The following is a 23,509-nucleotide window of genomic DNA, read 5'->3' on the forward strand; positions in this document are numbered from 1 at the left end:
TCTGTGGAATTCTCTGCCACAGGAAACAGTTGAGGCCAGTTCATTGGCTATATTTAAGAGGGAGTTAGATATGGCCCTTGTGGCTGAAGGGATCAGGGGGTATGGAGGGAAGGCTGGTACAGGGTTCTGAGTTGGATGATCAGCCATGATCATACTGAATGGCGGTGCAGGCTCAAAGGGCTGAATGGCCTACTCCTGCACCTATTTTCTATGTTTCTATGTCAGATAATGGAAATCACATGATGAAATTGATGTTACTGCCAAAGTTTCTGGATTCACACAAGTTGTACAATTCACCCTCTGCACATAGAACAGTAGAACACCCCCACAATGTTGTGCTGACCAATAGAAACACACTCCACAATCCTCCTAACATTTTCTTCTCACACAACCTATAATGTTCTGTTCTTCTTACTTCCTCATGCCTAGTTAAGAGACTTAATTGTCCCTATTGTATCAGCCACCCCCAGCAGTACATTTCAGGCACTCACCACTCTATGCAAAACTGCTCCCTAACCTTTTCTTCACTCATCTTATTGCCCTACAGTATTGGCCATTGCTGCCCTGGGAAAAAGGCACTTACTGTCCACTCTATCTACACCAAGTTGTTTCTATCCTCCTTCGCTCCAATGAAAACAGCCCAAGTTCACTCAATCTTTCCTCATCAACCATTCTCTGTCCAGGTTGCCTCCTGGTAAATCTCCTCTGTCCCCTCTCTAAGGCTTCCTTGTCCTTCCTAGGGTGACCAGCATTGAACGTAATTCCCATAGCAGTTAGCGTGATGCTATCACAGATCGGGGCATTCCAGAGTTCAATTCCAGCCCAATCTGCAAGGAGTTTGCAGGTGCTCCCCATGGAAGGCACAGGTTTTCCCCCAGGTCCTCACATAGTCCAAAGATGTACCAGGTAGGTTAACAGTCATTGAAATTGCCACAGAATTAGGTTAGGGTTGCACTGTATCTCTAAATTAGTAAATCCAAATGTGGTCTAACCTGTGTTTATAGAGCCATATTACCTCACAACCCTGACCTCAATCCCCTGTCAAACCCAATGAAGGCCAGCACACCACCTACCTTCTTAACCACACCTTTATCAACTTCCAAGGCAACTTTGAGTAATTATGGAATTTGGCACCAAGATCCCTCTGTTCCTCCACACTGCAAAGAATCCTGCATTAAACCTGTACTCTGCCAAAGCCTATCACTTCACATATTATGGGAATAAAATGCATCATCATAAACTATGAAAACCTTCTACACAATCCACAACATCTCCAACCTTTGTGTTATCTGCAAACTGAGAACCCACCCCTCCACTTCCCCAAGTCATTTATAACAAAAAAGACCCAGAGCAGATCCCTTCAGAACACCAGTAGAACCAACTTCCAGGCAGGCAGAATAGACTCCACCTCATGCCACAATTCCTATGCTTTGAGTCACTGAATGAGTTTAACATGGAAACCTTGCTAAACTTTACTAAAATCCATATATACCACATCCAACACTTTACCTTCATCAATTTCTCCTGACACTTCCTTTGAGAAGCTCTATTATCCACTTGCCTGCTACTTGATCCGGTGTGGTGGAGGTTCCCCAACCTGGGGGCCACAGACTCCGCAGTTGAAGATCAAGGTCCATGGTATTTAAAAAAAAGAGTTAGGAACTCCTGTAGTATGGCTTCTCTTCTAGTTTGCCTATGCATATACTGTGTCAGGAATCCTTCCTAGACACAAATTTTACCTCATCTAAACCTTTTGCACTAAGGTGCCAATCATTATTAAGGACATTGAAGTCACTCGTGCCAACAACCCTCTTATTTTTGTACCTTTCCAGAATTTGACTATTGGCTACTCAGGGTCCTTTTGGCTATTGGAGGGCCTATAGCAAATAGATACTAAAATGAAACCTCATGTCTCAGACTAAAATGGATTTAAGCACAAACATAGTTGTCTTATTTTATTATTGGTCCATGCAGGGTTAGTTTACAAAATTGATCTATATTAAAAGTCAAGAACATGTCACAGAATTTCTAAAAAAATGACATTATGAAATTACAAATTTGTTCAAGTTCTTAAATGAAAATTGTTCTTTTGTACAGTTTGGCTTAATTTTCCATTGTGCAGTTGATTAAACAATCTTCAAAATGAAAAAAAAAATCAGCTGTTATTAGAGCTGGTGATTTAGCTGGAAATCTCAATGGGAATCTCCCAACAGAAGATGTCTCTGTCCTTATCGTCCTGCAGCTGCCATTTAACCAGCAATTTAACCTGCAGGGATAGAAAGGAAATGCTGTCATATAAGCATATCACAAAGAACCATCTGCAACAATCAAAACTTTTCAATTTCATGCCTCACTCCATTGGTGACCTCACATATTCAGAGACAACAGACACTTAACAGCTAAAACCATATCCGGTAACACTATTAAATGCACTAGCCATTTTCCAGAAAGTTCTGGAAATAATCACCAGTCTCCAACTGATAACGATATGGAAACAACAGGAATTCTGCAGATGCTGGAAATTCAAGCAACATACATCAAAGTTGCTGGTGAACGCAGCAGGCCAGGCAGCATCTATAGGAAGAGGCGCAGTCGACGTTTCAGGCCGAGACCCTTCGTCAGGACTAACTGAAGGAAGAGTGAGTAAGGGATTTGAAAGCTGGAGGGGGAGGGGGAGATGCAAAATGATAGGAGAAGACAGGAGGGGGAGGGATGGAGCCGAGAGCTGGACAGGTGATTGGCAGAAGGGGATACGAGAGGATCATGGGACAGGAGGTCCGGGAAGAAAGACGGGGGGGGGGGGTGACCCAGAGGATGGGCAAGAGGTATATTCAGAGGGACAGAGGGAGAAAAAGGAGCGTGAGAGAAAGAATGTGTGCATTAAAAAGAGTAACAGATGGGGTACGAGGGGGAGGTGGGGCCTAGCGGAAGTTAGAGAAGTCAATGTTCATGCCATCAGGTTGGAGGCTACCCATACGGAATATAAGGTGTTGTTCCTCCAACCTGAGTGTGGCTTCATCTTTACAGTAGAGGAGGCCGTGGATAGACATGTCAGAATGGGAATGGGATGTGGAATTAAAATGTGTGGCCACTGGGAGATCCTGCTTTCTCTGGCGGACAGAGCGTAGATGTTCAGCAAAGCGGTCTCCCAGTCTGCGTCGGGTCTCACCAATATATAAAAGGCCACATCGGGAGCACCGGACGCAGTATATCACCCCAGTCGACTCACAGGTGAAGTGATGCCTCACCTGGAAGGACTGTTTGGGGCCCTGAATGGTGGTAAGGGAGGAAGTGTAAGGGCATGTGTAGCACTTGTTCCGCTTACATGGATAAGTGCCAGGAGGGAGATCAGTGGGGAGGGATGGGGGGGACGAATGGACAAGGGAGTTGTGTAGGGAGCGATCCCTGCGGAATGCAGAGAGAGGGGGGGAGGGAAAGATATGCTTAGTGGTGGGATCCCGTTGGAGGTGGCGGAAGTTACGGAGAATAATATGTTGGACCCGGAGGCTGGTGGGGTGGTAGGTGAGGACCAGGGGAACCCTATTCCTAGTGGGGTGGTGGGAGGATGGAGTGAGAGCAGATGTACGTGAAATGGGGGAGATGCGTTTAAGAGCAGAGTTGATAGTGGAGGAAGGGAAGCCCCTTTCTTTAAAAAATGAAGACATCTCCCTCGTCCTAGAATGAAAAGCCTCATCCTGAGAGCAGATGCGGCGGAGACGGAGGAATTGCGAGAAGGGGATGGCGTTTTTGCAAGAGACAGGGTGAGAAGAGGAATAGTCCAGATAGTTGTGAGAGTCAGTAGGCTTATAGTAGACATCAGTGGATAAGCTGTCTCCAGAGACAGAGACAGAAAGATCTAGGAAGGGGAGGGAGGTGTCAGAAATGGACCAGGTAAACTTGAGGGCAGGGTGAAAGTTGGAGGCAAAGTTAATAAAGTCAACGAGTTCTGCATGCGTGCAGGGAGCAGCGCCAATGCAGTCGTCGATGTAGCGAAGGAAAAGTGGTGGACAGATACCAGAATAGGCACGGAACATAGATTGTTCCACAAACCCAACAAAAAGGCAGGCATAGCTAGGACCCATACGGGTGCCCATAGCTACACCTTTAGTTTGGAGGAAATGGGAGGAGCAAAAGGAGAAATTATTAAGAGTAAGGACTAATTCTGCTAGACGGAGCAGAGTGGTGGTAGAGGGGAACTGATTAGGTCTGGAATCCAAAAAGAAGCGTAGAGCTTTGAGACCTTCCTGATGGGGGATGGAAGTATATAGGGACTGGACATCCAAGGTGAAAATAAAGCGGTGGGGGCCAGGGAACTTAAAATCATCGAAAAGTTTAAGAGCGTGAGAAGTGTCACGAACATAGGTCGGAAGGGATTGAACAAGGGGTGATAAAACAGTGTCGAGGTATGCAGAAACGAGTTCGGTGGGGCAGGAGCAAGCTGAGACAATAGGTCGGCCAGGACAGGCAGGTTTGTGGATCTTGGGTAGGAGGTAGAAACGGGAAGTGCGGGGTGTGGGAACTATAAGGTTGGTAGCAGTGGATGGGAGATCCCCTGAGCGGATAAAGTCGTTGATAGTGTGGGAGACAATGGCCTGGTGCTCCTTAGTGGGGTCACGATCGAGGGGTAAATAAGAGGAGGTATATGGGTTTGTTATTGTTACAGGTACTGATCCAGACAGATCATGCCAAGCATAATTATGCAAGACAGTACAAAGAAAAAAGTATTGTGTAGCTTAATCTTGACATCCAAAAATCACAAGATTTATAACCACCAGAACCCCCGTTTGCCAGAATTTAACCTATGGCCTTAATTAATCCCCCCTCCCCACCACCAGAGATCACTGCAGACCCAACGAATTCAGAAACCACAACTACCTGACAGAGGTTACAGTCTACAGTTTCCCCTTATTAATAGCTAAAGATGCCAAATGCAGAAGAGAAACCAGAACAGATGAGTGGGGTATAGTGAACAAATAGTATCAGGACAGGGACCTCTAGCTATCAACAGCAAAAGGTGTTTTTCTTGTCCCCTCTGTTTCCCAAAAGAATTTTACACATTGCAAATCAGACTTTAGAAAGTTCAATTACTTTTCACTATTCTTTTATTTGTAGCAAGCAACTTGGGAAATCATTTACTCCTGACTCCCTTCTTCCATAAACACACACAATTGTTAATTTTCTATTCCATGTATTTATGGCACAAAGGAGGTCTTTCAGTCCCATATGTCTGATCTCACCTTCCAACTCCAGGTCTAAAGCCTGTAGGTCATGGACCTCCAAACATTTTTTAAATTATGAAATTTTATGGCTCCACTGACCTTCAAGGAACCAAGTTCCAAATTCCCACCATCCATTCAGAAGAAATTTTATTCACTTGATCCCTGATCTTTCAACTAATTACTTTAAAATCTACAGCCGTTCCCCCCAACTCCTTTGCCAAGGGGTTATAATTATTCCATCAAGGCCAATTAATTATGAACACATCAATCACACCTCTCTTCAGCTAATCTTTTCCAGCCTATCCGATCTTCCCTCATAGCTAATAGCTTTAGTGGGAAGAAATTCCACATTATGAGTAAGCCTGGCTACTCCTGCAGTTTTATAACACAGACCACAAGATATAAGACCAGAATTAGGCCATTCAGCCCATCGAGTCCACTCCACCATTTCATCATGGCTGATCCCAGATCCCATTTGACCCCATACACCTGCCCACTCACTATATCCCCAGTCAACCAGGAATCTTTCAACATCCGCTTTAAAAACACCCACAGACTTGGCCTCCACCAGTCCGTGGCAAAATATTCCACAGATTCACTTCGGCTTAAAAATCCTCCTTACCTCTGTTCTAAAAGGTCACCCCTCGATTTTGAGGTCTGCCCTCTAGTTTTGGATAACCCCACCAGAGGAAACATCCTCTCCACATCCACCTTATCAAGTCCTTTCAAATTTCAGTAGGTTTCAATGAGATCACTCCCCACCCCACCATTCTACAAAGCTGCCAAACACTCATGTTAATCCCTTCATTCCCGGAATCATCCTTGTGAACCTCCTCTGGACTCTATGACAACACATCCTTTCTGAGATAAGGGACCCAAAACTGTCGACAACACTCCAACTGCAGTCTGACCAGTGTCTTATAAAGTTTCATCAATAACCTCTTGTTTCTATTCCCCTTGAAGGCAAATGCAATGTTGGCATTTATTTCTTTACCACAGACTCAACCTGCTAATTAACCTTCTGGGAGTCTTGCAGGAGGACTCTCAAGTCCCTCTGCACCTCTGATGTTTGAACCTTTTCCCCCATTTAGATAATAGTCTGCATTATTGTTCCTTTTACCAAAATGCATTATCACATATTTCCCAACATTTTAATCCATCTGCCATTTTTTTGCCCATTCTTCTAATTTGTCCAAGTCCTGCTGCAATTGCATTGCCTCCTCATCACTACCTATACCCCTCCATCCATCTTTGTAGCATCCACGAACTTTGCCACAACCTCATCACTACACCTTGTTACAGTTTTTAAAAAGTTCAATCAAACTAATGATACGGGATTCCCCCCCCCCCCCAACAAAACCATGCTGACCATTTGACTGATCCATGGCTTTCCAAGTGCAACTTAATCTTTCTTGTTCTACAGAACATCATCTGATAACTTTGTTCCTGCTGACATTAAGCTGGGCATTTAAGGACCTGGGAGTTTATTTCCATAGCCTCTTTTGAATAAAAACATCACATTTGCTGCCATTCAGTTATCAAACAATAGTTTGTCTACCTGAACTTTCTCTGCAACTGTAATATTATTATCTGCATTCTAATTTCCTATTACTTCCTCAATGTGATTATGTATGGCATGGAAAACAGATGTTATTCTCTGTATCTAGGTGCACATGACTGTAATAAATCAATGGCTGATATCGCATCTGTGACTAGCAAAAATTTCAGAATCTGTCAGAGCCCCAGCAATTCCCCATCCTCACCTCCCATTGAAGTTTTAAAATACATCTCATTAGTCTCTAGGACTCTGTCCACAGTTAACCTCTACCAGCCAAGAGTCACAGGAGTGAGGCTGCGGAAGTCGTGGTAAGGCAAGGATTACCTGGAGCAGTTTTAGTCAAGTGAGACCACCAGAGACACCTGTGCTTACTACAGCTGAGATAAACTGCAGCAAGATGAGTGAAACCTTTCCTGAAAGATCTTCCTGAGGCATAGCCTCGATGTTGGGGGGGGTGGGGAGGTACTCAGATGAGTATCGGAGGGATGTGAAACATACCCAACTATGGCTCTATTGTCTTTAACTTTGGTAGTCCTCTCAAAGTTTCCACTAACTGTTAAAACTTCTATTGTGAGTGGCGATTGATCTTGCAAGTTAAGAAATTCAAACTATACAATTTACAATGACCAATATCGGTAAATGATAAGCCAATTCTGAATAAAAATAGCAGTTTTCTGTTCAAATTTCAGACTAGTGTGTTCTCTCCTTGTGCACAAGTAAAATAAAAAGAATCTTAAGAATACATGTGTTCTGGGGCTAATTATTTCTACTTTGTTTTATTATCGGTAAAGAGTTACTTCGACAACGCTCAGCACATGTTGGTTGGATTCTGGGCAGCTGATGAATGTATACATTTCATGAGTTCCATCGTGAATTGGCAACATTTGTCATTTTTCTAGTATTCAGGAGAGGATAGATCCATTGGAAAGATCCCCAAACTGCATCCTTATTCCAAATGACTACATACATATGGTTAGTTGGCCCACAAGTTATTTAGCCTGACATTCAACAAGCACGCACATAAAGTCAGGACATTTCACTATCAATTCTGAGGATACTTACTGAGGGATATTCCTCTTTGATCTCCAAAGAATTGATGTAGTTGTACTGCTGACCTACTCGAATAGGGCACTGAATTCCAGATTTACAACCATCATCATTAGGGAGATGGAAAGGAAGTGGAATGCCAGACAGGATACCATGAACCACAGCTTTGCTCGTTTTGCTTGTAGTTACTGAAAGATAAGAAGTAGTTCAGTTAGAAAGATATTCCAATTTGGACACAAAAATAGCACAACAAAAGCCCTATTCACAATCCAACTCTCCCACATCTCTGAGCTTGAGATAAAACAGGAGTGGGCAGAAATGAGGAGTTGGGGAGAAAATGGCCGTGCCCATCCCCGCAAGTGACCATGATATCAATTCACCAGAATCTATGCACTTAATTGTAATATACGTTACCAATCTCTACACGAGTCATACAGGAATTTACACCTTGAGGAATTCTTGACATAGAAGTTGTTTATCCTTTTGAATCTACAGCAGGTCTCGGAACAATCCAACCCCCTTACTTTTATTCTCGCACACCCATCAACTTGACTTCAATTTCCACTGCACCTGCCTACACAAGGGCCAATTGACCAAGTTGTGAGGTAGTAGTAGGTTCATCTGTTGAACTGCCCATAGCTTTGCTGCATGAATTAAGCTCCTAATTATTGATCACATGTTGTGACAATCCAACTTAACTTCAAGACTCAGCTAGCAATGCAGCAAGTGTAGACTACAGCTGTAGCTGGCTCGGAACTCCAAACAGGTAAGTAAAGAGGAGAGCAGGGTTAACATGTTTTCTTGTTCCAGTCTCAGAATGTAATCATTTCAATTTACAGTTGCAAGAAAAAGTCTGAACCCTTTGCAGTAACCTGATGTTCTGCATTACTCATAAAATGTGGCCTGATCTTCATCCAAGTCACAATAATAGACAAACACAATCTGCCTAAACAAATAACACACAAACAATTGTACTTTTCGTGTCTTTATTGAACACATTGTTTAATCATTCACAGTCTAGACTACAATGTGAACCCTTGTATTTAATAACTGATAGAACCCCCTTTAGCAGCAAACCCTCTACTGAACATTTCATAGTTATACTTTATTGATCCCGGGGGAAATCGGTTTTCATTACAGTTGCACCATAAATAATTAGTAATAAAACCATAAATAGTAATATGTAAATTATGCCAGTAAAGTATGAAATAAGTCCAGGACCAACCTATTGGCTCAGCGTGTCTGACCCTCCATGGGAGGAGTTGTAAAGTTTGATGGCCACAGGCAGGAATAACTTCCTATGATGCTCTGTGTTGGTGTCTGCTACCCTCAGCCTGCTGCCCCAGCACACAACAGCAAACATGACAGCACTGGCCACCACAGACTCGTAGAACATCCTCAGCATCGTCCGGCAGATGTTAAAGGACCTCAGTCTCCTCAGGAAATAGAGATTGCTCTGACCCTTCTTGTAGACAGCCTCAGTGTTCTTTGACCAGTCCAGTTTATTGTCAATTCGTATCCCCAGGTATTTGTAATCCTCCACCATGTCCACACTGACCCCCTGGATGGAAACAGCTCTCCTCAGCTCTACCACCAGCTCCTTAGTCTTTTTCACATTAAGCTGCAGATAATTCTGCTCACACCATGTGACAAAGTTTCCTACTGTAGCCCTGTACTCAGCCTCATCTCCCTTGCTGATGCATCCAACTATGGCAGAGTCATCCAAAAACTTCTGAAGATGACAAGACTCTGTGCAGTAGTTGAAGTCCAAGGTGTAAATGGTGAAGAGAAAGGGAGACAAGACAGTCCCCTGTGGAGCCCCAGTGCTGCTGATCATTCTGTCGGACACACACTGTTGCAAGCACACGTACTGTGGTCTGCCAGTCAGGTAATCAAGAATCCATGACACCGGGAAAGCATCCACCTGCATCGCTGTCAGCTTCTCCCCCAGCAGAGCAGGGCGGATGGTGTTGAACGCACTGGAGAAGTCAAAAAACATGACCCTCACAGTGCTCGCTGGCTTGTAGCTGATCAGATTTGCACAATGGCGAGGAGGAACTGTAGACGATTCCTTCATACAAAACTGTTGCAGTTCATCAATATTTCTGGGATACCTTGTATGAACAGCTCTCTTCAGGACATGCCACACCATCTCAATCGGGTTAAGATCTGGACTGACTTGGTCATTCCAAAAAGACAAATTTTCTTTTTATACCATTGTTGTTGACTTTTGGATCATTATGTTGTTGCATTATGCAACTTCTATTAAACTTCAGGTGACAGACCGCTACCTTGATATCCTCCTGTAAAGTGGCCTTCAGACAATTTTGAATTTATTGTTCCCTCAACGATTGCAAGCTGTCCAGGCCCTGAGGCAGCAAAGCAGTCCCAAACCACGATGCTCTTTCCACCATGCTTCACAGTTGGGATGAGGATGAGGGTTGGTGTGCAGTGTCCTTTCTTCTCCAAACAATGTGGCGTGCATTTCTGTCAAAAAGTTCAACTTTTGTCTCACCTGTCCACAAAACGTTGCCCCAGAAACATTGTGAAACATCCAGGTGGTCTTTTGCAAATTTGAGACAAGCAACAATGCTTTTGTGTTGGACAGCAGCATTTTCCTCTGTGGTGTCCTTCCATGAACACCATTCTTGTTCCTTACTTTTCTTGTAGTGGATACATGGACAGAGACTTTAGCAAGTTTAGAGATTTTGGCAAGTCTTTTGCTGTTACACTTCGGTTCTTTTCAGTTCCTTCAGCATTGCACATTGTGCTCTTGGTGTGACCTTTGCAGGGTGCCCACTCCTAGGGAGTACTGAGTTTCCTTCATTTCTAGACAATTTCTCTTACTGCGGACTGATGAACACTCAGGTCTTTAGAAATGCTTTTGTACCTTTTCAACTTCATGCATCTCTACAATTATTCTTCTAAAGGTCCTCTGAAAATTGTTTTAATTGAGGTATGGTCTTTCTTGGGAAGAGCAGGCTCTATCAGTAACCTGACTGGGTGTCTTTATTTTAAACAATAGGGTAGGGCACCTCCATAACCCACACCTTCAATCTCATTGTTTGGAACACCTGACTCCAAATAGCTTTTGCACAAGGACATTTCCCCATAGGTTCACATACTTTTTTGAACTTAGACTGAGACTGTTTAAATGGAGTACTCAGTATTGATAAGTAGTACAATGGTTTGTGTGTTTTTAGTTTAGGTAGACTGCATTTGTTTATTATTGGGACAGATGAAGATCAGACCACACAGTAATTAATGTAGAAAACCAGTAATTGCAAAGAGTTCATAAACTTTTTCGCAACGGTAGTTTCAAAGAAAACTATACAGAAAGTTGTAAATATATAAATATTGGAAACTACAGCACGAGATAACAATGCAGTTCATTCACCTCCAGTACAACCCCACTTCAGAGACCATATCACATAAAGCTGGACAGAGCTACGGAGAAATGAATTGGTTAAGATCGAAAGAAACCAGAGAGCTGCCACTCCAAAAACGAAGACTATGCTTCCTCTCTTGTAGCCACTTCCCACTCAACTACGACAGCCACAACCACCAGCAGGAATTACAAAAAACAGCTTTCGCAAAGTCCAAATCGCTCTTTAGTACCAATGCTTTATAAATGGTTAGATTCCCTGAGGTTGTCATAGCTGGGTGTGGTCGTGGGGAATAAGCTCCCACTATATTGAATGCTCCCAATGGCTTATGCCTCAAATAGCTTGTGACAACCAAGTCCAGCTGCTGGCCCTCACATGTAGCTAGTTACCAAGCCCAGTGGAACCACGGGTGCACAGGCTGGAGCACGAGAACCAGTCGCATCAGGCAGGTGGGGATCATCACCCACGGTTGGTAGCTCATCTAACAGGAAAACTCTACTGCCTTGCGGCTATACCCACTCAAGGGGTAGGCTTCAGGAGTAAAAATAGAAGAAACACCTGGAGCTCGAGTCCCTAATTCAGTTCAACGATGACTGGCAGCTCCTGCGACGCTGCTGGGGCTAAACTGCATCGGTCTCTGCCGTTCCTTTGGATTCATCAGCTGCGTGGAGAGGGGGGAGCCTGGTATCTGGGCAACAGCTTGTTCCCCATATGGCACTACCCTGACCTGTTTGTGTACAGGCGTGCATGTTACATAGACAGCTGGCACACAACATCCATGGTTGACCGTGACCAACGAACTGCCTCAAAGAGATAAATGGTTGTTTCTGCATTTTCCCTTCATCTCATTTCTTTCTTGTGATTTTTGCAATAGTGTCTAATGCATCCAATCCAATTACACTTGTTTTTTTTTAAGATTAGCTTTATTTGTCACATGCACATCAAGGCATGGAGTGAACTACACTGCTTTGGTTCAAATCAAATCAGCAGACTGCGCTGAAGTAGCAACTGATGGCTGCCACGTTTCTGGCACCAACATAACATGCACACAACTCACAGCCCCTAATCCATACATCTTCTGAACATGGGAGGAAACCCAAGCATCTGAGAGCAAACCTGCCCTTTTATGGGGAAAACTTACAAACTCCTTGGAGAGTAGTACAAATCAAACATCAAACCCTGATTGCAAAAACGCCATCCCCTTCTCGCAATTCCTCCGTCTCCGCCGCATCTGCTCTCAGGATGAGGCTTTTCATTCTAGCACAAGGGAGATGTCCTCCTTTTTTAAAGAAAGGGGCTTCCCTTCCTCCACTATCAACTCTGCTCTTAAACGCATCTCCCCCATTTCATGTACATCTGCTCTCACTCCATCCTCCCGCCACCCCACTAGGAATAGGGTTCCCCTGGTCTTCACCTACCACCCCACCAGCCTCCGGGTCCAACATATTATTTTCTGTAACTTCCGCCACCTCCAACGGGATCCCACCACTAAGCACATCTTCCCCTCCCCCACTTTCCGCAGGGATCGCTCCCTACGCGACTCCCTTGTCCATTCGTCCCCCCCATCCCTCCCCACTGATCTCCCTCCTGGCACTTATCCGTGTAAGCGGAACAAGTGCTACACATGCCCTTACACTTCCTCCCTTACCACCATTCAGGGCCCCAAACAGTCCTTCCAGGTGAGGCGACACTTCACCTGTGAGTCAGCTGGGGTGATATACTGCGTCTGGTGCTCCCGATGTGGCCTTTTATATATTGGCGAGACCCGACGCAGACTGGGAGACCGCTTTGCTGAACACCTACGCTCTGTTCGCCAGAGAAAGCAGGATCACCCAGTGGCCACATATTTTAATTCCACATCCCATTCTGACATGTCTATCCACGGCTTCCTCTGCTGTAAAGATGAAGCCACACTCAGGTTGGAGGAACAACACCTTATATTCCGTCTGGGTAGCCTCCAACCTGATGGCATGAACATCGACTTCTCTAACTTCCGCTAATACCCCACCTCCCCCTCGTACCCCATCTGTTATTTATTTTTATACACACATTCTTTCTCCTTTTTCTTCCTCTGTCCCTCTGAATATACCCCTTGCCCATCCTCTGGGTCCCCCCCCCCGTCTTTCTTCCCAGGAGGTCCCATGATCCTCTCGTATCCCTTTTGCCTATCACCTGTCCAGCTCTTGGCTCCATCCCTCCCCCTCCTGTCTTCTCCTATCATTTTGGATCTCCCCTTCCCCCTCCAACTTTCAAATCCCTTACTCACTCTTCCTTCAGTTAGTCCTGACGAAGGGTCTTGGCCTGAAACGTCGACTGTACCTCTTCCTAGAGATGCTGCCTGGCCTGCTGCGTTCACCAGCAACTTTGATGTGTGTTGATCAAACCCTGATCTTCATTTGTCTGTATAAAGCATTGCACTAACCGCCATGCTGCCTGACCTTATTTGGGGGGGGGGGGCGCGGAGGGGCTACTGCACAAAATCAAAGTTGCAGAAACTTGTAAAATTAGTCAACTCCATCATGGATACTAGCCTCTGTAATATCTAAGACATCTTGAAGGAGCGGTGCCTTACGAAGGCAGCATCCATCAAGGGCCCCCACCACCCAGGTTATGCCCCATTCTCACTGTTACCATACGGTAGGAGGTACAGAAGCCCGAAGGCACACACTCAGCTATTCAGGAACAGCTTCTTTCCTTCTGCCAAATAATTCATAATTGGCCATTGAGCCCATGAACACCCTATCGCTACTTTCTTAAAATTCCTTTTTTTGCATTATTTATTTTATCTTAACTATTTAATAGACATATTTATACTTACTATAATTCAGTTTCTTAATATTCATAATGTATTTCATTTCACTGCTTGCTGTAAAGTTAACAATTTTATGACATACCTTTGATATTAAAACTGATGTGGATGTATTTTACTACTTTACTATTTTAAAGTAATGAATAAAGTTTAGATCTTTATCCAATTTATCAGTTACATAGAAGGTTGGTTTAGCCATGCAAGTTATCAACTGCATTCCGGCTTCTGTCCCTTGTTTCCAGTCGGGAAGAGTCCCAACCCAAAACATTTATTCTACTCCATAGATGCTGTTTGACTTGCTGAGTTCATCCAGCATTTTGTGTTACACAGGGTGAAAACAGCTCACTTGTATTGGACAAGTTCTTTCTGAACAGAAATGGACTCCACAGAACAGAGCATGGCTTCCATACACAGGCGGTTGAGCACAGCAACCTCACTTACAGCTAATGAAGGTGACGTTCACACCATACGTTTTTCCTTTGTGAAGTTGACATGGCAAGGAAGGACAGGCAGTGATATCCACCATGGTAAGATTCCCTGATTTTGAACCTGAAACAACAAGAGTTAATGTCAGTTATTTCAGAGATATCCCAGATAAGTAATGAGAGATCGAAGCAGAACACCAACAGGGATTCTGCACGTACAGCAACAGGCCATGTCCAGAATGAACTTTAGCCCTCAGACAGTTCCCACCCGAACCACTGGCTTTCAAACAATGAACAGCAACCTTCCCTCACATGAGTGGAATTGCACAAATAGTTTTGAAGCATGTGATAGCTGCAGTGAAGAGCTAACAGCTCTCATTTCCAGACCATTTCCCCATAAAACTTAGGAAATGAAAATAATGACAAATACAGTTGAGGTTCAGTGAAGGGAAATGGTGAACAGGCAGTTTTGAAGAGCACACTGCGAGGAATCACGTGTAGATTAGGCACAGCAAGAAAGGGAACCTTCAAGAATCTGACATGTTAACGAAAACATTTCAGAATGAACTACCAAAAAGTCTTTACTAAGCTTCAAAGACAAATTTGCTTGTTGAACAGTTCTGTTCAATTCTGGGGGAAAAGACTCAAGTTATATGAAGAGTACTTTAAATGTAACAAGTGTTTAAACATTGCAATGCAGCAACTCTGTTTCAACAATTAGCCAGCGTTCCCCAGTGAGGCAGGGCTGTATTCTGCATGACTATTCCGTATGGAAGAGACCAGGGAATAACACCAGAAACCAGATTGATTACGTGCTTATAAGGAGGCATAGAAATACTCTGAAATCATGCAAAACATATCCAGGTGCAGACTGCTACAGTGATCACGTACCAATAATCAGCGTGATGTACCTGGGACACAGAAAGCTTAAAAAGACCAAGAGTAGAGCCAAAGCTGAATTTGGGACTTTTGAGGGAAAAAAAGACATCAAAAATGAATTCCAAATAACAGTGAAGAACAAATTCGAGGCTCTACAAAACATCACTATTATAGAACAACAATGGGAAAACCTCAGACAGCATAACACAAGCAGCAGAAGTGATTCCCAAAAACAACAGAAAAAGGTATAAAGAATTGGATGACAGAAGAAATTCTGAATCTTATGGAACAAAGAAGAAAATGTAAGGAAAACGAAAAAGCCTATGTATCCTTGCATGCACAGATAACAACCAAGTGCAAGGAAGCAAAAGAGAAGTGGCTGAAGGACAAATGTGAGTTAATAGAAAAATTGCAGAAGACCAACAACAGCAAACGAGATCAAAGAGGTCACAAATCGGAAGAAAAGTGGGGTAACAAAAGGATGTATAAAAGCAAAAGACTGCTCTACAATTATGGAAAAAGGAAAAATAATGCAAAAGTAGTCAGAATACATCAAAGACCTATACGACGACAAAGACCGAGAGGCCAACTTTGATATTGGCAACAACGAGGGCCCAGCAGTACTGAAAGAAGAAGTGGAACATGTTATGAAAATGCGAAAGGGGAAATCATCAGGACCAGATAACATTCCAGTTGAACTGCATGAAGCACCAGAAGATTTTGATGTAGAGAAATTACCATTCTTATTGAATAGAATATACAGTGGTAAAGTACCAGAATATCTTTTAAAGACAATATTCATTGCACTACCAAAGAAACCAGGTGCAACAGAGTGTGGACAACACAGAACAATTAGTTTAATGAACCACCTCACAAAAATTCTACTTAGAATCATCATGCTCAGAATAAGACACAGAATTAAACCAGAGATCAGTGAAGAACAGGTTGGCTTTGTTGAAAGCAGGGGAACATCAAACAGCACTTGTATTCTCAGGAATATTATCAAAAGGTCAATAGAAGTACAACAAGACCTATACTTCTGTTTCATTGACTACACAAAAACCTTTGACACAGTGAAACACCAAGTCATCATGAAAATGCTTAAAAATATTATTATTGATGGAAAAGATCTCAGAATAATCAGGAAGCTCTACTGGCAAAGTACAGTCATACGGATAGACAACGAGATGGGTGAGTATCAGCCAATAAAGCGAGGAGTCAGACAGGGTTGTGTTCTATCACCAGACCTGTTCTCCCTGTACAGTGAAAACATCATGAGAACCATACAAGACCTACCTGGAGGATACAATATCAACAACCTCCACTATGCAATGATACAGTACTGATAGCAAACAGTGAAGTAAATTTACAGAAACTAGTATCTACCATCAACACAGAGACCGAAAGACTTGGCCTAACCTTAAACAAAAAGAAAACTGAAGTAATGGTAATATCAAAGAAACCTGATATCCCAAACTGTAGGATTGTATTGGCAAATGAAATCCTGAAACAAGTCCACAACTTCAAGCACCTTGGATCATGGGTAACATCTGATGGCAAATGCGAAAGAGACATAAAAGCAAGAATAGCAATGGCAAGAACAGCATTTACAGAAATGAGAAACATCCTAATGAACAGGAAGATAGCGATTGACATCTGCCTTAGAACTCTCAGCTGCTACATTCTTCCTATATTGATGTACGGCTGCGAGTCATGGACCATCACAAACGCAATGGAAAAACGAATCAATGCAGCAGAGATGTGGTTCCTCAGAAGAATGCTACGCATATCATATACGGACAGGATAACCAATGAAGAAGTTCTACAGAGAACGAAAACAAAACGTACATTACTTAAAAAAAAATCAGAAAACAGCAATCAAAATTCTTTGGACACCACATGCGAAGAGACACATTTGAACATTTAGTTACAACTGGAAAGCTGGAAGGAAAAAGCAGAGGCAGAGAATGAAAATGAAAGGCGGAATAACATCATGGTTAGAAACAGGGGAGGCATCAACTACAATTCGGAGGGTTAGGGACTGCGACGGATGAAGAGACAAGATCGCGCACGCCGAACAGCAAGGCACCTGAATGAATGAGTTCCGTACGATGGGTGTCTTCACACTCTCACACACAGGCAGTGGGTCCCAGCACAGCCCTTAACATTCCCCAACCCTCAAACCACCCTCACCAATGAGCAGCTGCACCCCCTCACAACCACTGCAAGTATTTGCCAACCACAAAACATTTGTGATGGGGCCAAATATCAAGAACTGTAGAATGTCCACACAATGGCAGGCTCCCACATTTCCTCAGTCTAGAATCAGTCATGATCTTGGACACATCTTCTAATGGTCGCACATACACCCTGCAGCATTGAGAACTGCCTCCACAACTCCTTGAGTCTATCACAGAACAGAGACCATAGAACATTAAAGTACAGGAAGGCCCTCCAGCCCAAGATGTTGCACTGAACTTTTAATCTATGCTAAGATTAATCCAGGCTTTTGTCCCAAGTCATGAGGTTGAAAGAATAATGGAGTCTCTAATGTATCTGCCTCTGGCACAATCTGTGGCAGCACGTTTCACCCACAAACCACTGCGTAAAATCCTACCTCTGAAACCCCATCCTACTTTCCTTCAAATGCCTTTAAATTATACCCTCTGTTAGTCATTTCAGCCCCAGGAGAAAGTCTCTGGCTGTCCACCATCTCTGCCTCTCATCTTATCCACCTGCAGCCCTCTCACCAGGCTCATGAAAAGTTGGCTCATTAGCTAACTCTGCTAACAGCCACATGACTCAGCGGTGAGGCCACCATTCATAAACGATATACGTCCACAGTCAGTATGATTTGGGGTTCAACCTAACAGGAACGCTATGATGTTCCAATTAAAGAAACTTCAATTGAGTGAATGCTGTGTGAATACTGCCCATACACAATTATCAGTCAGCAAGAAATAGCAGATCACATACCACAAAATTATAACAAAAATATATTTACTAATTAAGCCGGCTAGTGGCATAGTGGCATCAGCGCCAGACTTCGGAGCGAAGGCTCCCAAATTCAAATCCAGCCGGCTCCCTTGCACGCTTTCCATCCCTGCGGGGTTGAGCGTCGAGCTAGCAACTCGGCCTCATAAAAATAAGAAAGCCTGCTAAAAACTGTCATGACGGCGTCCCGATGACTCCACTCGGAGTTAAGGGCTTTCTTCTTCTTCTTTATATTTACTAATTGCAGCTTTATCAAACCAACTGGAAGGTGGTACAATGCAGGATCCTCAGAACTCCTCAACCATCAGGATCTTGATCCAGTGGGGCAACTTCATTTGCCCCATCACTGAACTGCTGCTACAACCTATGAACTCAATTTCACGGACTCTTCAACTCAAGTCCTCGATATTTATTGTTGTTATTTCTTCCTTTTTGTATCTTTAACTCAAACCCTTTCTACCCTTTAGGTAGGAATTCCTTTTCTCTGGAGACCACACAGAAGGCCACCACGTCACTGCAGTTCAGACAGAAGCTTACCTTTACTGAATTCAAATTCCTACAAATATCTGGGACATGGAATAAATTTCACTTTTTGTCTGAAGCAAACTATTTTTTTAAACTTTAATTTCAGCAGCGGCGGGGGGGGGGGGCATACATCAAACTACAGTGCCTAAGACTTCTGCATAGTACTGAATATACAGACATTGTTCCTCTTGACTGAACATTTCTCTGTAGAAGACGGAAAAGATTCAGATTCAATCACATGTAATTCAAAACACAGCGAAGTGTCAACAACCTACACACCAAAGTTTGTGCTGGGGGCAGCCCACAAGTGTTGTCACTTATGCTGGGGCCAACATAGGGTGTTGAGCAGAACACAAGCAACAAAACAAGCCTCTTCTTCCCTTCCATCCACACAGTCTTCCAACTCCAACGATACATGGCAGCAAAATTAAAGAGCTATGAAAAAGCTATTATAAGTTTTGCTTCTGTGTCTGCCTAGTCCCGCTCGCTTGGGCAGTTACACATTTGCTAATATACTAGAAAACAAACAACTGCTGACACGTGGGCTTTGCATGTCATATCTTGAACAAACACCAGAGGCCAATAGAAGAAAATGCGTGGGGTGTGCCAAAACACTACATTTGAAATAACTGAAATACAGGTCACCGTAGTTATGCACGAAGTTCTAGCCAATTTGCATACCCAAAGATCCCATTGACGCAAGAGATGGAAGTACTGTAATAAAGCAACAGATCCAATGCCCTAACAAAAAAGGCTTCTCTTCACTATGTCAACACCATGTCTACTGAAAAGTAAAGAGCGATGGCTGCTATTGGCACTTCCTAAACTGCCACCAGGGAGGAAAACAGCGAGCAATGGAGCATCTTGCCATTAGCAGGCTCACCGAGTAACAAGCCACCTGAACTAGGAAATACACTGGAACTCCATATGTAAGCAAACTCTGAGATTGCTTTCCTCACGTGTTAAAGGAGGGAGCAGCACGTTTAGTGGCAGACAAAGCAATAAGAATGCAGGTCCTGGGACATTCACCATGACAAAACAAACACCCCCCCCGCCCTTATTCTTCCCCCTTCCTTCTCAGTCTTGAAGCATCTCAGCCTGACTTGTTGACTATTCCTCTCGACAGGTGCTACCTGACCTGCTGAGTTCATCCACTTTAGCATTTTGCTCTGGATTTCAGGCATCTGCAGAATCTGCATTTATGATTTACTTTAATAAATTCTAGAGTCTCTCAGCATTGTTCTCTATTTTGGGCATTTGACAACAGCGTCTCATCTAAAACCTAAATAAAAGTAATCAAAAGCAAATGTATCCAGACAGTCTCTGCAGAGAGAAAACAAGACGAATGGTACCAAATGAGGATCTATCATTAGAACATTCTAATCCCACACAAATTGAAAAGGTGGATTTATCTGAAATTGTTGAATCCTAATGGCGGTAAAATGCCAAAACAAACTGGCTTTCCTTAAAACAAGAGGTCAAAGACTTGGGTTAGACTTGAGAATCCTTGTGCAGAACACCCTGAAGGTTAACTTGCAGGTTGAGTCAGTGGTGAGGAAGGCAGATGCAATGTTAGCATTCATTTCAAGAGATCTAGAATACAAGAGCAGGGATATGATGCTGAGGCTTTATAAGGGACTGATGAGGCCTCACCTTGAGTATGGTAAATAGTTTTGGGCCCCTTGTCATAGAAAAGATGTGCTGGCATTGGACAGGGTCCAGAGGAAGTTCACAAGGATGATTCAAGGAATGAAAAAATTATCATACAGGGCCCATTTGATGGCTCTGGGTCTGTACTCACTGGAATTCAGAAGGATGAGGGGGGATCTCATTGAAACCTTTTGAATGTTGAAAGGCCTAGACAGAGTAGATGTGGAAAGGATGTTTCCCACAGTGGGAGAGTCTAGGACAAGAGGGCACAGCCTCAGGATAGAAGGACACCCTTTCAAAACCAATGCAGAGAAATTTCTTTAGCCAAAGGGTGGTGAATTTGTGGAATTTGTTGCCACATGCAGCTGGTTGTTGGGTGTATTTAAGGCAGAGATTTATAGGTTCTTGATTGGACATGGCATCAAAGGTTACAGGGAGAAGGCTGAGAACTGGGGTTCAGGAGGAGAAAAAAAAGGATCAGCCAGGATTGAAATATCAAGCAGACTCGATGGGCCAGATGGCCTAATTCTATTCCTGTGTCTTACGGTCAGAACAGGAGAGGGACACAGCCCACTGACTGGACTTTGCACCTTTTTGCTGTGAAGTTCCCAAGTGTACCAGGTTCCTCCCACACCCCAACGACATACTGGCAGGTTAGCTGGGCTCTGTAAACTGCCTGGTGTGGGCGGGTGGCAGGAGAAGCAGGGGAAGTTGATGGGCATCGAGATAGATTTCTTTACAAGCAAATATGTGGGGAATAGGACTCATAAGATTGGTCTCAGAGACAGCATGGACTTGAGCTGAGTGGCCTTCCTCGCAAGCTCCTGGCAAACCGGACAGAGGGATTTCTACACATTCAGACCCCGCTCAAAGGCGAGGATGAGTCCCTCAGGGGTGGGGCAGTATGTAAATCAGCGATATGCAGGGTCATTATAACATTATGTAAATGAACATGTGTGCCCGATTAAAAGAATCAAAGTGAGATACATCATATATTATTTTATGTATACACAGTAATTCGCGGAGCAAATAGGTCAAACTTGTACAGCCGTGGAGCAGCAGCAGCAACGGGGGGAAGCGGGTGGTGATCACATCTTAGAGGGGGGGCCAGGCTGAAGGTCCTCCTCTAACTCTCTGGCTCCTTCTTCAAGTATTTGTTGAGATTTGACTGCCCTTTCTTAAGTTTCCTCTCATGAATCAGTTCTTGGTAGCAGGAAATGATGTTGAGAACACCTTTCTTTGCCTTATTGCTCCGCTCCCAGTCAGGGTTATTATCGATGAATCCACGACTTGCGCGATCGCGGTGAAGCCAGTGCTGAAGAATATTGTGGTGAGGTGTCCTGCTGGCGTTTCCTCTTCTCCATCCGTGCCCTCAGATTCATCCAGGATACGTTGCTCTGCCAATTCTCGAAGCTCTTCATTATTAAGGCACTCCCCATGAGAAGCTGATAGGGTGGGAGAGGGAAGGCAACAATACTAACCTTATTGTAGGTGGGAAAGGAAGTGGCTGTGGACGTGCAGAAAATGGAACAATGTCTTAAAACTGCCAGCTGTAGAGGAAACTATCTCCGGTTAACACCACTAATATCACTCCTATTCTAGGGTCTCCACCCGAAACAATTTCTTCACCCCCACTCGCCATAGATACTGCTCCACTCGCGGAGTTCCTCCCACACTCCAGATTCCAGCATTTTTGCAGTCTCGTACGTCTATCTCCCAAGTACTGATGTGAAACAAACGTTACATCAAATTAGTCAAAATGACGAAGAATGAACTAGAATCTGTACAAATGCGACTCAGTGCCAATTAATTGTTTTGAACAAGTCTGTTATCAGCAGTAACTCCATAAAGAAACATTTGTCTGGAGCCCACTCAGTCTGCATCACATGAAAGTGAATCACACACACCATCACCCCGCCGATCCACCACAGGAAAGTTAGCGTTCTTCTCATCCTTTATGCACGCTAAAGGTAATGGCAATAACTACAGAGAGCACCCGACATGCCATTTCAATCCTATTATTAAAGTAGAGACCGGTCGAATCAGCCAGCACACTCTCGCACCGTATTCAGTGGGTGGCCCGCGTTTACTCTTGTCTTCCTGGAAATTAAAGAGAGGGGCGCAAAGTCCAGATGAAGCATTTTAATTTCACCGGTAAATAAAACACATGCGGTTAATAAACTTTTCAAGAGAACCGGAAGGGAGTGAAACTCTGTAAGTTTGGTGGGAGCACGGGAAGCAAATCACCATACCAAAAGTTTTCACCAGGTCCCACCACTCACCGCAGTCCATGAACTTCACCGGGTCAGCAGCCGACAGGGCCCATAAGCCCAGGAAGACGAGCAGACCAGCAAACACACAACACCCGCGCTCCATGTCCTTTCCCTATCCGGCCGAGTCAAGGCAAGGAGCAACAGCGGATCCAACTCCGAGGCCTCATATGACTCCGCTGCCCCCACCTCACCCAATCTTGTCCAGAGCTTTCTCCGCCTCACCCAATCCTGTCCAGAGCTTTCTCCGCCTCACCCAATCCTGTCCAGAGATTTCTCCGCCTCACCCAATCCTGTCCTGAGCTTTCTCCGCTTCAGCCAATCCCGATGCAAATCCTTTCGAATTTCATCCAATCCCGATTTGGGATTCGCCTACTTCACCCAATCCCGACACGGACTCCTTCCCTCCTCGCCCAATCCTGACGCGGGCTCCTCCTTCGCTTCCAGTTCCTCATTCTCAGGGAGGAGGAGCTGTACTTCTGGATATTTTCCAACCTAATGGCATGGAAATCACTTCTCCTTTCGGTAATGCTCTCCTCTCCTTTATTTCGCCACTTTGTTCTCTAGCTGTTCTCCTCCCCTACCGCCTCATCCTTCCAATGTTCCACTCTCCTCTCCTATCAGATTCCTTCCACTCAGCCTTTCACTCAGCCTTTTCCACCTATCACCTCCCGGCTTCTATTTGAATGCCTCTCGCCTGACTTCACCTACCACCTCTAGCTTGTCCTCCTTCCCTTCCCCTGCAGT

At 44.1% G+C, this 23,509-nt stretch overlaps 1 protein-coding gene across 1 annotated transcript; it reads right to left on the reverse strand.

Moving 5' to 3' along the window:
• Window positions 1-1,940: 1,940 nt before the first annotated feature.
• On the reverse strand, window positions 1,941-22,989 carry LOC134344405 (NPC intracellular cholesterol transporter 2-like). Its single transcript, XM_063044131.1, has 4 exons — window positions 22,775-22,989; window positions 14,461-14,568; window positions 7,840-8,012; window positions 1,941-2,266 (listed from the first exon to the last, which is right to left on the reverse strand). Exons 1-4 carry the CDS (start codon window positions 22,866-22,868, stop codon window positions 2,180-2,182), a joined length of 462 nt encoding a protein of 153 aa, XP_062900201.1. The 5' UTR covers window positions 22,869-22,989; the 3' UTR covers window positions 1,941-2,179.
• Between the last annotated feature and the right edge of the window lie 520 nt (window positions 22,990-23,509).

Source organism: Mobula hypostoma, chromosome 1 (assembly GCF_963921235.1).
Source record: "Mobula hypostoma chromosome 1, sMobHyp1.1, whole genome shotgun sequence".
Taxonomy (NCBI): domain Eukaryota; kingdom Metazoa; phylum Chordata; class Chondrichthyes; order Myliobatiformes; family Myliobatidae; genus Mobula; species Mobula hypostoma.

What these genes read in the sequence shown, in the direction of transcription:
- LOC134344405 (XM_063044131.1), bottom strand. Translation starts at nt 22,868, where the DNA reads ATGGAGCGCGGGTGTTGTGTGTTTGCTGGTCTGCTCGTCTTCCTGGGC. An exon ending in GGTGAAGTTCATGGACTGCG is followed by an intron (nt 14,569 to 22,774) that starts GTGAGTGGTGGG and finishes TTGTTGTTTCAG; the next exon opens with GTTCAAAATCAGGGAATCTT. An exon ending in GAACGTCACCTTCATTAGCT is followed by an intron (nt 8,013 to 14,460) that starts GTAAGTGAGGTT and finishes CTTATCTTTCAG; the next exon opens with TAACTACAAGCAAAACGAGC.